This window comes from Nycticebus coucang, chromosome 4, assembly GCF_027406575.1.
Source record: "Nycticebus coucang isolate mNycCou1 chromosome 4, mNycCou1.pri, whole genome shotgun sequence".
Classification (NCBI taxonomy): domain Eukaryota; kingdom Metazoa; phylum Chordata; class Mammalia; order Primates; family Lorisidae; genus Nycticebus; species Nycticebus coucang.
This window is the reverse complement of record NC_069783.1, coordinates 61,620,632-61,635,775: the sequence shown is the minus strand read 5'-3', so window position 1 is coordinate 61,635,775 and position 15,144 is coordinate 61,620,632. Positions and strand designations below refer to the sequence as shown.

At 33.1% G+C, this 15,144-nt stretch overlaps 1 protein-coding gene across 3 annotated transcripts in view; it reads left to right on the top strand.

The window, feature by feature from the left end:
• The window catches only part of WDPCP (WD repeat containing planar cell polarity effector), a 495,763-nt gene extending 490,591 nt beyond the window's left edge, over window positions 1–5,172 (top strand). For all 3 annotated transcript variants that reach the window (XM_053586757.1, XM_053586756.1, XM_053586755.1), the window contains one exon: window positions 5,013–5,172. In XM_053586757.1, the coding sequence (XP_053442732.1) occupies window positions 5,013–5,063 (51 nt within the window). In that variant the 3' untranslated portion in view covers window positions 5,064–5,172. The remainder of the gene's footprint in view (window positions 1–5,012) is intronic.
• Window positions 5,173–15,144: the final 9,972 nt, after the last annotated feature.

Genomic DNA, 15,144 nt, shown 5'->3' with positions numbered 1-15,144 from the left:
TTGACAGATGACAGTAACTAAGTATTTGTTGAAATGGATTAAGTGATATACTATTCTCATTCTTTCCTCAAAAAACTTTTTTTTTTTTGAGACAAAGTCTTGCTCTGTCACCTGGGCTAAAGTACATCATAGCTCACTGAAACCTAAAACTCATAGGGTCAAGGAAGTCTTCTGCCTTAGCCTTTTGAGTAACTGGGGCTATCAGCACACACCACCACTCCCAGCTGATTTTTCTGTTTTTTAGAGCTTAGGCTGGTTTCAAATTCCTCAAGTAACCTTCACACCTTGGCCTTCCAAGGTGCTAGGATTACAGGCATGAGCCACTGTACCTGGCCAAAAAAACTGATTTTTAAAAATACATTTTTAAATGTATCAGTGCACTCCCTTAATGAAGACAGATAAATCATGAGATAAAAAGACAGAACTGTCAACACGGCCATAATATAGTCATCATTCTTCATAAAATGAATTAACTTATCTCAGTATATGTGACTTATTTACTTTCTGAATGATTTGGGACAGTTCATAAAAGTATTTTATATATATTTAAATAAGTGATACACAAAGAAAAAATCAATTAAAAGTTGCAGAGTAAGAGTTGTTGAATATTGGGCTGTTTTCTACAAATTAAAACTGAGTTTAGCTCTGAATTTAAAAAGGCAAAGGCAAGAAAGGAAAATAAGTTTACATTGGGAGGCACCATTATGGTGGGAATGCAGGTTTATAGGCAAACTATTCCAGTACAGTTTTGTTCCACTGCCTCTTCACTGCTACCCTGTTTCCTTGAAAATAAGACATCCTCCAAAAATAAGACCTACTAACAGGAAAGATAAGGCGTCCCCTGAAAATAAGACCTAGCGCATCTTTGGGAGCACACCTTGAAATAAGACACTGTCTTTTCGGGGAAACGGTACATACATCTATACCTGTTTCCTCACCTGTAAAATGAGAGTAATTTTTTTTATTCTAATAATACCACATGATTGCTATATCAAATTAGGTAAAGTGAAACCATTTTTTTTATCCCAAAACAAGGTTCATTATCATTATTATTGACTTAATTTATTAAAGTATGCAAATATTAAATTTATCTGTATAGAACATTTTTCTAGCACTACATTCACACTGAAGAATGCTTGCGTAAAAAAAACTGAAGAACAAAATAAACATGTCCTTAAGTAGGGTTTTGAAAAAGAAATCCAGGCACTGTGGCTCATGTCAGTAATCCTAGCACTTTGACAGGCCAATGCAAGAGGATTGCTTGAGGCCAGGAGCAAGAGCAAGACCTTATCTCAACAAAAAATAGAAAAATTAGCCAGGCATGGCAACTTGGGCCTGTTGTCCCAGCTACTTGGGAGGCTGAAGCTGGAGGATCTCCTGAGGCCAGGAGTTGGAGATTGCAATGAGCTATGGTCACACCACTGCACTCACTCTAGCCCAGACCCTGTCTCAAGAAAAAAGGAAGAGGAAGGGGGAGGAAGGGGGAAGAAAGGAGAGGGAAGGGGAGGAAAGGGAGGTGAGGGAAGGGGAGAGGAGAGAAGAGTCGAGTCCTATTCACATAGATGTTTCTTGTAACTCTTCCATAAAAGCTGGAGGAATTATATTAAATCATAATTTGGGAAGGCTAGGCAAGAAAGGAAAATAGGTTTACTTTGGGAGGCATCATGATATAACATTTCTGTACAAAGGTAAAATGACATGTTCTAAGTACATTCCTTTCTGACAGTATACTTAACACAGTAGTTAGAAAGCTAAACAGTTAGCTTATCAGTTAACCTGTCTTTCATGAGTACCAGAAGCCTTAAGCCAACATTTGGCAAATGCTAGACTATAATCAGTCTGAGAGCATTTTCTATAAAAAACATCAAGCACCAAAAACTCTGTATTGTTTAATCTCTGTATGATATCAGATACTCAAGAAGCAAAATAAATGTTCAGTAGTGAAACTTAAATAGCTGATTAACTTGCTCAGGAAACCATTCTCTGCTACATAGGTGGTCTACTGGCATGCTTGTAAGCAATGTTCTTTAATAACAGGAATAGGGAGTCATAGGAGTTAATCATAAAGCAGACTGTAGAACACGTGTTGTTTGTAAAAAAAAAAAAAAGCTATAGTGAAGAAACACTTCACAGAGAAATTCTAATCCCAGCTCTGCCACTAAATAATTCAGTCTGACAAAACACTCAACCCATATGAACCTCAAATTGTTCATCTATAAAATAAAAGGATTTCAGATTAGAGAGTTTTATAGTTTCTTCTACCTCCAAAATATTGTACTTCCAGGATTTAATTATCATTAAATTGGAAACTTCATAAGAGACCATTAGTAACACAGAGGAAACCTAACATAAAATAATGATGTAATCACTTAGTATATTTTTTAAAAGTAATCATCTCTATTAAGTGAACAAAAGGTCAAAATCTAGTTTGTAGCAAAGCAAACCTTAACTTGTCTGCTGAATTTGCTTACAAAAGTCTGTGTACGTTCAAAATAAAGTGACCTGGTATCACACAACATTAGGTAACAGCAGTAGGGTGTGGCTCAGAAAAGGCTCTTAACCATATGTAGAAATCAATGAGGGACTGGGAAAATCCTTTTGTTGCTGTAAATTACTGCAGGAATTAACATGTAGCTTCATTCAGTCAAGGGTAAGCACAATTTCAGCACATTAAAAATATGAAGATCGGTCTCCCTTGGAAGCACAATATCCTATTACCACACAAAATCTCCTCCCAAACTAGAAAAGAAACAAAGCAAAACTACCAGTTCTAGAGTGTTTATCCAGAGGCCTAAAATTTCATAAACTTTGGTTTAATACTTCTATGTCCATAGTTCTTATTAAATTTACCAAGGAAATAATTTTAAATATAGGAAAAAAAAAAAAACTTCATGCCTAAGAATGTCCTTTATAGGATTATTTATAAAAAAAGAAGAAATTGGAAACAACATAAATTTAACCAAAAAAGAGTGGTTAAATAAAATTGTAGCATTTAATGGAATAAAAATTAGCCATTAAAAACAGACTATGTGGGAACATTGAAAATTATTCAGATTGAAGCCAAAAGAAAATAAAGAAGAAAAGATATAGAATTATATGTATAGTATGATTTCAGCTATGTTTAAAATATAAATAAATAAATACCTAAATAAATAAATAAACAAAACATGGAGGGGGTAGCAAATACATGTTAATCATAGTTTTTATGTGACTGGTGGGACTCTGGGTAAAGTTTTGTACTTTTCTGTTTTCCAAATTTTATTTAATGAATATGCTTTACTTTTAATAATGATTACAAAATACATCATTTCATTAGTCTTCAAATATCTATCTAAGATAAACAGGGTACAAGTCAAGGTTATTTAGCATGGAATAAGATATTCTCAAAACCCTGGAAGTGCTTTGAAGTCAGTCTTGTAAAAACAAGACAGATTTTAAAGGAAATCCTCCAAAGGAAAAGTTTTCTTTTTCTTTTTCTTTTTTTTTTTCCTAAATCCTGAGTGATCCTTGAGAGGTTAATTCCATGATTTCTACTTTTTAAAATGTAATTCCTAATACGAGAGGTATTAAGGCCTGGAAAAAAGACACTACAAAACATAAGAAAATGGCTGAAGCACATGACACTTCTTGGGCATGTAATCTGGCCTTCTAGCAACAAATATATCCAGGTATTAGGACAAAAAGAAAAAAAAAAATTACCTAGGATCTCTGCCAGTCAGTGAACAAGACCAAAACCTAACTAACTCCAGGTTTCTCAATGACCAATCTAGTGGTGTAGAAACTAGACTTTGGTATGATAGTTTATAAGGTAAGAGTTTTAAAACTGCAGTGCTTATATTTTGTTTTTAAATTGAAAGCTACTTAAAACCCTGAAACTTGCTGACACACACACCCCAGGCAATATTAAATTACTCACTCTTCTTGTTACCTGTTTTTCCAGGTTTGTTTTGTTTGTGTGTGTGTGTGTGTGTGTGTGTGTGTGTGTATACATCAGGATCCACAGGCACATTCATACATACGTATGTTGCCCGTACTTTCCAGCCCCATAGATGTTTTCTTTGAGATGTGGCTACTTAAAATAGTATCAGTGCTGACTTTCTGATAGCTTCTCATGGTTTAAAAAAAAAAAAAAAATTAAGATGTAAGGAATAACTTTAAAATAAATTATTTTTTAAAAAATTATTTTCACTATAAGAAAAATGTCTAATAAGTACATAATCTAATAAGAAAAATTATGACATGGTAATGTTCATGCTATCATCCCTACTCTATTTTTACCCTTTCAATTCCAAGTATCTTCACATTATTGAAAATCTCCTCCACTGTATTATTTCTCAAAGAATAGCACTCACCTTATTCTTATCTTCAAAAATCCTTAATTTCAGAATCCCGTAAAATCTTTCATTTTTTCTATACCTGATAGAGCTGGAGGAAAGCTATGGTGCTGGTAGTGTGAAAGAAAGATGGAAAGAGTAACGAATGGGAAATACATGAGGTTCTTGTTAATATTTCTTTGCAGCTTTATAAAATTTTATTAAAAGATTACTGAATCATGATCTTTTCTAATTTGTGAACCATTTCTTTAAGAGTCATTCAAACACTCAATAAAACACCAAAATTAAGAAATGTATGTTATGCAGAACATCTTTTAGAACACACAATTTTTAAATCGAACAATTAGGATACAAATGATATCCACAGTTTGCAATTTTTCATCGTAGGAGCCTTGAGATGCTTTAAAGTTTCAACAAATACCCTGCCTGTCTTTGCTTTTTTATGCTTCATGTATTATCTCTCAAATAATTTTTATGACTACATCAAAATTTTAATAATTAGTATGATAAATATATAATTCTCTTATTCACATATGTACAGTGCATGTTAAATTATTTTACTTTGTTTCACTATTTTTAAATACTTAAATTTAAAATGGTAAGTAAATAAATGTTAAGTCAGTTACTTTTTACTCTGTTTAATCATTATTTTAATTATTTTTATTTATTTGTTTGCAGGAAATTGGAGATGGTGGTTCTCTACGAATGGTTCACTTTGGTTTGGTGTAAATAATTAGAAACTTTAACTTCATAAAGAAACATGCCTTTTTCATATCTGAACTTTTTCATGACCTGATACAGATTAAAATCTCTATGAATTTTTACAAAGGAAATACAATCTGAATTGCTTATGAGTTTCAAATTCAGAGTGTTTTCAAAATAAAGCTTTGTTTCAAAAAAAAAAAAAGCATAACAACAGAAAGGTGATCCTAAGTAAAAGACCTTAGCCTACTCATTTTCAATGATATATAAATTTGAAAGTAGGATAATTCATAGGTGATTCAAAAGTAGAAAATATGGACTTTATTCTCCTAAGTATTTAATCCTCATCTGGTCTTGTTTACATTATTAATTTACATTACAAATAAAGTATTATTAAGCAAAAATTTTATCCCAGACCCATTGTTGATAGATAGTTCTTCATGGGTCTCTCAAGTTATTGCTATGAGTAATTTGCCCTGACTGTCCCTTGGAACACAGAGATACTATCTCCTTCTGAAGCAAAGAGCAGGCATGCTTACTGCCTATTATAAAAGATTTGAGTTCTTTACGTTCATGGTTCCTGTCCTTTACACAGCCCAAGAAGTGTGTAGGTGTCATATGGCCCTCTTCACATTGCCCAATGGGAATAAGGTTCAGGAAGTCAATGCAAAACTAAACCAAACCAAACTAATGCTGATAATTTGGCTATTATTGCTGTGAGTAGAAAACTATCCTTTCTCGGGCGGCGCCTGTGGCTCAGTGAGTAGGGTGCCGGCCCCATATGCCGAGGGTGGCGGGTTCAAACCCAGCCCCGGCCAAACTGCAACAAAAAAAAATAGCCGGGCGTTGTGGCGGGCGCCTGTAGTCCCAGCTGCTCGGGAGGCTGAGGCAAGAGAATCGCGTAAGCCCAAGAGTTAGAGGTTGCTGTGAGCCGTGTGACGCCAGGGCACTCTACCCGAGGGCGGTACAGTGAGACTCTGTCTCTACAAAAAAAAAAAAAAAAAGAAAACTATCCTTTCTCTCTGACTTAGAGACTCATGTCTTCTACCTGTGTCCATAAAACTGTAGTTATAGAACTACAGTTTTAACTACTGTAGTCATAACTTTTAGCTTATAAGTAGGATAAAATATCCAACTCTTTACAGTTCTTGACACCCATTTGTTAGCAGATAGTAGCTATTTTACAGTTGTAGATCTCTATACTATACAAGGTCTGACAAATATGCAAACTTGCAGCCATGCACTTACACTGACAGCACTATACAAACAGCTTGGTAAGTTTTCATAACCTTGACATATCAGTGCAAATTAAATGTGTGGTGGTGTCTTGCTGAGCAGTGTTCAATATTGTTATAGTGCATTTTTGTATGCCAGAGCAAGAATGTTGAAGATTGAATTAGAGCAATGAAGAAACATTAAATTTCATGTTAAACTTGGCAAGAATAGAAGCGAATTGGGTAGTGTTAGTCCAAGTTTATGAGGATAGTGTCAGGAAGAAAATGGCAATGTACAAATGTATTAAACATTTTTTGAGGGAAGAAAAAGCATCACTGATGGAGACCAGGGAAGCTAGTAATAAGCAGAACTGATAAAAACATTACAAAAATTCATTGAATTGTGCATCAAAATCATCAGCTAGACTGGGAGAAGCATAACAGACCAAGTAAACATCAACAGAGAAACAAGAAAATCTTAACTGAAAATCTTGGCCCAACAACTCATGGCACTTACATCACAACAATGCACCAGCTCACAAGGCACTGTCTCGTGAGGGAGTTTTTAGTCAGTAAACAATTAACTGTGGTGGAACACTCTCCCTACACACCTGATCTGGCCCCCTATGACTTTTTTCTTTACCCAAAGAAAGGAAGACATTTTTATGATATTTAGGACATCAAAGGTAATATGACGACAGCCTTGATGGACATGACAGAAAAAGAATTTCAAAACTACTTAGAAGGGTGACCTAGGTGCTTGGTCAGTGCATACACAAGAGGACTACTTTGAAGGTGCCCATAGTGATATTCAGCAATGAGACATGTATTTAATAGCACTTTTTTTTCCAGAATAGGTTTGTGAGCTTAACTGCCAGACCTCATATGAAAGGATGCTTCACATAATATGTCATCAGGGAAATGCAAATGAAAACAATGAGATACCGCAACCCATCTATTAGAATGGCCAAAATCCAGAACATTGATGGTACCAAGTGCTGACAAGTATGTGGAACAAGAACTCTCATTCATTGTTTGGCAGGTTCTTACAAAACTAAATATCCTCTTATCATGTGATCCTGCAATTGAGTTCCTTGGTATTTACCAAAAAGAATTTAAAATTTATGTCCACCAAAAATGTGCACAGTTGTTTATCATAGCTTTATTCATAATTGCCAAAACTTGGAAACAATGAAGATGTCCTTCATTAGGTGAATGGGAAAGCTGTGATACATCCAGATAATAGAATATTATTCAATAGTAAAAATAAATGAGCTATCAAGCCATGAAAAAACCTAGGGGAATCTTAAATACCTATTACGAAGTGAAAGAAGCCAGTCTAAAAAGGCTAATTACTGTACAATTCCAACTATGTGAGTTCAGGAGAAAGCAAACTATGGACACAGTAAAAAGTTCTATGGTTTACAGGAGGAAAGGAGGACTGAATAGGTAGCACAGAACATTTTTAAGGCAGTGAAACTATTCTGCATGACACTGTAATAGTGGATATATGTCACCATAGATTTGTCAAAACCCACAGAATGTAAACCAAGAGTGAACCCAATATAAACTATGGACTTTGGATGGAAGATGTGTCAATGTAGTCATGTCATCAACTGATAAATGTACCATTCTAGGGGAAGATGTTGATAGTAGGGAAGGCTACTGCACATGTGAGTACAGGAATTATTTGGGAAAGCACTGTACTTTCCTCTCAATTTTGCTGTGAACCTAAAACTGTTCTACAAAACAATAAAATCTTACTGAAAAAAGTCACAGAACTTAAAATATAATTCATAAAAAATCCAGATTTTTTAATTTTGTTCTGCTAATAATCTACCTCAATATTCTAGTTCTGTTCTCAACTTTTCAAAGAAACAGTATTTCTTTACAATTATTCTAACATAAATTACACATAAATAGGCCAGGCACAGTGGCTCATGCCTGTGATTCCAACATTTAGGGAGACTGAGTTGGGTGGATTGCTTGAGGCCAGGAGTTCCAGACTAATCTGGGCAACATGGCAAGACCTAAAAAAAATTACACATAAATATTTTTCATGTGTTATGTAAAAGTTTATTAAAACTTTTATCTTTAACTTTTTTATTAAAATTATTTCTGCTGTATCACTAAACTATGTGCCTGAAATAATATGTTTAAATTCTTTCATACAACTTCCTATTAGGGGGAAAAATTATGCTTTAATTCCTTTAAATTTCCTTTAACTATTTCTTAAATACACAGTAATTGCATAACATAATTCCCACAGCTATCCTCATTTTTCATGCTCCATTTTTACATTCATCTTATATGCATTTTAAAAATTTTACCTATTTCATTCAAAATGTATAAGCAAGTGGAGCAGTGTTCTCATAGGACTATTTTATTTAAACAGAAGTTATCTATATTTGAATGATGAGAAAATTAAAGTTTAAACGAATATAAAAATTCATATGAAAAATTTAAAAATATTCTTACCACGTTACTCCAATAATGTGGTAAGAATTAGCATTGAATAGTAAATTGTTCTATTTCATCACATCAACAGAGATACCTTTCCCAAGAACCCCTATGACACCAAGAGAAATGTGTGTTTATGAGGTTTATTTAAATTTAATTTGGAGAATTTAAAAACAACCAGTCAAGAAGCATAGCATTCATCCTACATAAAATAATGAAATGTGTTACTTATCCTTTGAGCTTTTTTGCTGAATGGCAGCCATATTTCTGTCAGGTCAAGTGATGTTCCATATATGAGGGATTAATCTGACACAAGACAGTGAAGTTTAATCCTTCAGCATATCATAATCTATTTACTCTGCATACTAAAAGGATTTCATATTTTAAAATTATAGAGAAAGTGATGTTATAAATGTACATAGAACAAGAGCAATTTTCCTAAAAGATTAGTTTTTAACATCTATATAGCATGAATGGACTTATTTTAAAATATGAAATATGATACTTATTTGTTAAAAGGTATAATTAAAGTCATCATTTAGTAACATTATATAAAATTAAGATGATCGCAAATACAGAGATTCATTTAAGGGAATCCTTTCTAGAAGATAGCATATTCTCATTTTGTGATCACACTAGGAAGCTATCATTTAATAAAAGAAAAGAGACTAACATAATTCACATGTACAGTGGAAGACACTGTCAGACCAAGAATAAGATTGCTTTACTCAAATCATTCGCATTAAATATAAAAAATAAAATTATTCACAACATATACCAGAGATGCCAATAATTTCTTTGAGAACCTGTTCTGCTCATTACCCTGTAAGGGACAGATTCTTCATACTATATGACCCTATTCCTTCACTCCCAATCCTCATCTCAGAACACAAATAATTAAAGCATTAGCTACTCTCTCCTAGAAATTTGGAATGAGAACATCTTAATTTTATATCACTTATATATTATGGGTAAGAAAGCCAGAAGTCACGTAGACTCTAGTCTGAGGCTATCATTTTGATGATGGTCATGATGAGGCCGATGTGCAAGGGAAAGTGTGAGAAGGAAAGTCAATTTAAAATGAATAAAAAGTGAGGAGTAAACATGCAGAAAAACGGCAACAAACCAGCTGGTTCCAGGGAGCTGTTTTCATTAGGCTACTGGCAATTAAATAAAATAAAATGCCCTTATAAAACATCTCCTACTTTTTTATTGGGGCCTTTTTGAATGGCATTCTTCTTTTACAACCAAACGCTTCTTGAGTATGACAATGATTCTCAAAACATTTCACATACCAAATAACACTTCCAAAAACATGACAAAATAAATAAAACTGTTTCATATTCCCTTTAAAATATCTAAGAACTGCTGTTTTTTAAAACATGAGAAGTAGTGGCGGGGGAGGCATCATTAAATAGATACTGCCTGCTCTTCCTCACCAATCTGCAAAAAGGTACTTACTTAAGCGGTGAATTTCCTCCAGCCCAGATAACCCTTTTTATTCTCATTCTTACAGTATGTTGACATCAAGATTCAATTTGGGTCTCTACTTTATCTACTTCCAGCTTAGTGCAAATTTATTTTCAAAATTCATTAATTTTAGATCATTTTATTCATTGTGTCATTTAAGCATATTTATCAGTTTATTAATCTTTTGCCTTCTGGTTTTACTTGTTTAGATTGATTATTCTTAGCTTTATTATCCTACTACTATTATATATTATTCCATGTACTATCTTACTATTCTGCTATCACTTGAAACTCATTATTATCCTTTCATGTATTTAATACTTCATAAATTTTCATTGAAGTGTTTTATTCATATTTATTTCATCCAGAATAGCTAACTTTTAAATTTTCATAGATAATACTTGTACATATTTGTGGGGCATATATGATACTTTGATACATGCATACAAAGTAAAATGATCAAATCAAAGCAATTAGAATATTCTTCACCTCAAACATTTATCATTTCTTTGCACTGGGAACATTAAAAATCTAGTTTTTTAAATATGCAATAAATGATTATTAACTATAGTCACATTACTGTGCCACAGAAAACTAGAACTTACTCTAACTCTTACGTGTATTTTTGTATCCATTAACCAATCTCTCTTTTCTTGCCCTGATTCCCAGCCTCTGGTGACCATTGCAGAATAGGTATCTCTTAACCTTATTTATTTTTCTTCTAAATTTAAGTATATTCATTATGGGATATTTGAAAAAAAATACAAAAAAAAGAAGAATAAAATTTTAAATGTCTTTCCTTTCATTCTCCTTTTCTACAAATATATTCTTCTTATAAAACAAGGATTACATAACATACATGGTCTAGAAATCTTTCTTTGTTTAATGAACATTTTCTACTTAAACATTTATCTATTGGCTGGGCACAGTGGCTCACACCTGTAATCCCAGCACTCTGGGAGGCCAAGGCAGGTAGATCACTTGAGCTCAGGAGTTTGAGACCAGCCTGAGCCAAGAGTAACACCCATCTCCAAAAAATAGCTGGGCATTGTGGCAGGTGCCTGTAGTCCCAGCTACTTGGGAAGCTGAGGCAAGAGAATTGTTTTAGCCCAAGAGTTTGAGGTTACTGTGCGCTGTGATGCCATGGCACTCTACGGGGGCAAGAAAGCGAGACTTTGTCTCAAAACAAAACAAAACAATTATCTATTGATCAATATTGTGATTAGTTTCCAGTTTGTATTAACACTGATATCTTAATATTATTTTTATACACATATTTCTGATTTTTTTTATCACTCGTTAACATTCTTTTATTGTTATTTTTTTGAATATTGATAAATCATAGTTGTATATATTTAGGGGGCACAAAGTCATATGATACGTGTACACATATTTCTGATTATTTCCTTAGAACAATTTAGAATATGTGTGAAAGAAAATAATTGTGAAACATATTATCACATTGTTTTCCACAAAGTTTAATGAATTCTCAGGAAAACATGTTTGAATCTGCTTTTTCTTTTTTTAGCATATCTTCAATATACTGGATTTGTTTCTGTTTGTGAATTTGACAAGTTATTTTCATTGAATTTCTTATATATGGAACAAATTCTCAAATATGTCTGACCATTTGATTCTTCTGTTGTACAATGCTTCCTTTTCTTTCAAGAGAACAAGGCTTCAGAATGAAAACTGCCTCTAGGATGGAGATATCTCTATTAATTTTGCTGACTATAAAAATGCAAAAATTACAGGTCTTCTGAAGGCTGAGTGGAAGGTAAAATAAAAGCATATTACACGCTCTCTTTGTAATTTTATTTTATTTATTTATTTATTTAATTTGGAGCCAGGCTAGAGTGCATCACAGCTCACTGTAACTTCTAACTCCTGAACTTACGTGATCCTCTTGCTTCAGCCTCCCAAGTAGCTAAGACTATAGGTACATACTACTATGCCTGGCTAATTTTTCTCTTTTTAGTAGAAATGGAGGTCTCGCTGTTGCTCAGTCTGGTCTCAAACAATTTAAAAAATACCCTAAAGAATAAAGAAAACAAACAATAAAGGAGGAATAACCATATAGTACAAATATTCAAAAATCAGTAACTGAGGAATTATGTGGAATGGCTAATAGTCTCTAACCCTCTCCCCAATCCTCAGCTCAAAGATGTTCTAAGGAAAGAAGGGGCTTCAGAAAAATCATGAGTTTTCTCACTAGTGCCTCAATTTGGGGGAAAAAGCAGACTAAGGAAATAAATGGCTCAGGGGAAAGAAGACTGAAAAAATCTTCAGAGTAGACAAACTCTAAATAAAGTAACTAGATTCCAGTGAGGAAATCAACTCTCAAGCCCATGATTTAAAAGATGAGCAAAGCTAACTGTCCACAACAATGAACAGGAATTTAGTAAAAAACAAAAACTAAAAAGCATGTGAATTATTATAAACTCTAAAGGTTGAATGGAAATGAGTAAGTAAAATGGGGTAGAATCTTTTCCCTAGTGGAAGATAAGGCACTAGGATTACACAACAAATTGGAGGAAACTATTTCAACTTTGATGGTGTCCTACAGAGGAAAATGATACAGCCTTGTTAGGGAGAATGAACACTGGTTCAGGACATTTAGTAAAATCTCAAAGAGAATACAAAATCCATGTCTTTTAGCAAAGGCTGCACAAACCCCAGCTGAATTACCCCATTCTCAGAGTCTCCTTATGCTCTCAACTGTACGAGTACAGACAGCAAATATAAGGCATTACTCAATCACCAAACTATTGCTCAGAAAAGACAAACTGGTCACAGAGACATCTAGGAGAATATGCACACATATTAGAACAAATAGAAAGTCAGAAGTACAGATCTAGACCTTAATTAAGTACAGGTAAGATAAAATAAATCATAAAACATACAATAGCATAATGAAAAGAAGAAAGTATCTATATAGAAAACTCAAAGATATTATAGAAGCTTCGATTATTGAGTTAAGATCTTTCTTCTTTTCTAATGTAAGTATTTAGTGCTATAAATTTCCTTCTATTTTTAGTGCTATAAATTTCCTTCTATTTCTGGATCCCACAATTTTAATATGCTGTATTTTCATTTCCATTTAATTCAAACTGTTAGAATTTCCCTTGAGACATTTTTGACCTATTGGTTATTTAGAACTATGTAACCCATATGTTAAATCTACAAATATTTGTTAAATCTAGATTTCTAGATTTGTAGATTTTCCAGATACCTTTTTGATAGTGTTTCTTGTTTAATTCCGTTATAATCAGAGAATAGACTTTGTATGATTCTAATTCTTTTAAATGTATGAAGGTTTGTTTTATGAACAAGGATATGATTTTGTCTTATTTTGAGATAGTAACAAAGAACAGCAACATACTGACGTTAACTTCCTAGTTTTTGTTTTGTTTGGAGTTTTTTTTTGGAGACAGGGTCTGACTCTTTTGCCCAGGTTGGAGTGCAGTGGTACATAGTTCATTGCAACCTCAAATGCCTGAGCTCAGGAGTCCTTCCTACCTTAGCCTACTGAATATCTAGGACTACAGGCACGTGCTGTCACATCCAGCTAATTTTTTAATTTTTATACAGACAAAGTCTCACTATGTTACGCAGGCTGTCTCAAACTCCTGGACCCAAGAAGTCCTCCTGACCTCCCAAAGTGCTAGGATTATAAGTATGAGCCACCACACCTGGCCCAGAATATGGTTTATCTTGGTTAGGAGAAAGCAAACTGGCTTTTGTTCTAAGAAAGACCCTGCTGACTTTTGTATGACCCAGGAACTAGGAATTACTGTTACATTTTCAATGACTGTAAATATCAAAAGACATCTCCTAACACATGAAAAAATCACATAAAATTTAGATTTCAGTGTCTATAAATAAAATTATTTGAACATAGCCACACTCATTTACTTATGAATTATTTAAGGTTGTTTTTATACTACAATAACGGAACTGAGTAGTTGTGACAGAGATACAATGCCTAAAATATTTACTATTTAATATCTAAAATATTAATACAGTTTATTAATCCATTCATGGGTTGATGGGCACTTAGGTTGTTTGTACATCTTGGTGTTTGTAAAGTGAGCTATAATAAACAATCTAGTGCAAATGTCCTTATGATAAAATAAATCATTTATCTCATTTTAAAATGATTTATTTTATCATAAGGACATTTGGTAGATGCCTAGTAATGGGATTACAGGCTCAAATGGAAGGTCTATTTTGAGTTCTTTGAGAATTCTACATATTTCTTTCCAAAGAGGATTAGTTTGGAGTATTAGTTATTAGTATTAGTATTAGTATTAGTTTGGAGTCCCACCAACAGTGAAAAGTGTTCTCTTCTCTCCACATCTGCTCCAACATCTGGTGCTTAGATATTTTAAAATGGTAAATGTTCTTGGAGAATAGAGCCCTTGTAATTATGTAAAGCCCCTACCAATTTTCCTTGTTCTGAAATCTGTTTTGTCCAATATGAATATAGCTGCTCCAGGTATCTTTTCATTCATATTTACATGGTATATCTTTTTGCATCTTTTCCTTTTATCCTGCTTATATCATTATATTTAAGGTGAGTGTCCTGTAGACAGATATAATGGAGTCTTTTTTAATTATTGCTGCCTTTTTACTATTGTATTTAAACCATTTACTTTTAATATATAGATATGTCTACATTTAGGACTACAATTTTATTGTGTTTTTTTTTTTTTTTGTCTCCTAAGTTTTCCTGTTTCCCATTTCCAATTGTAATATTTTTAGTATTCCATTTTATCTATTATTTTAATACTATCTATTTAAATATTTTAGTATTCCATTTTAATTTATAATGTTAATGCCAAAAAACGTATACAAATTTTAAGAAAGGATTAAAAACTATATTAAAACTGTAATACTCCAGTCATGTTTGAGATCTGCAATTATAAGAGATACAAGATACAATATACAAGATAATGAACATT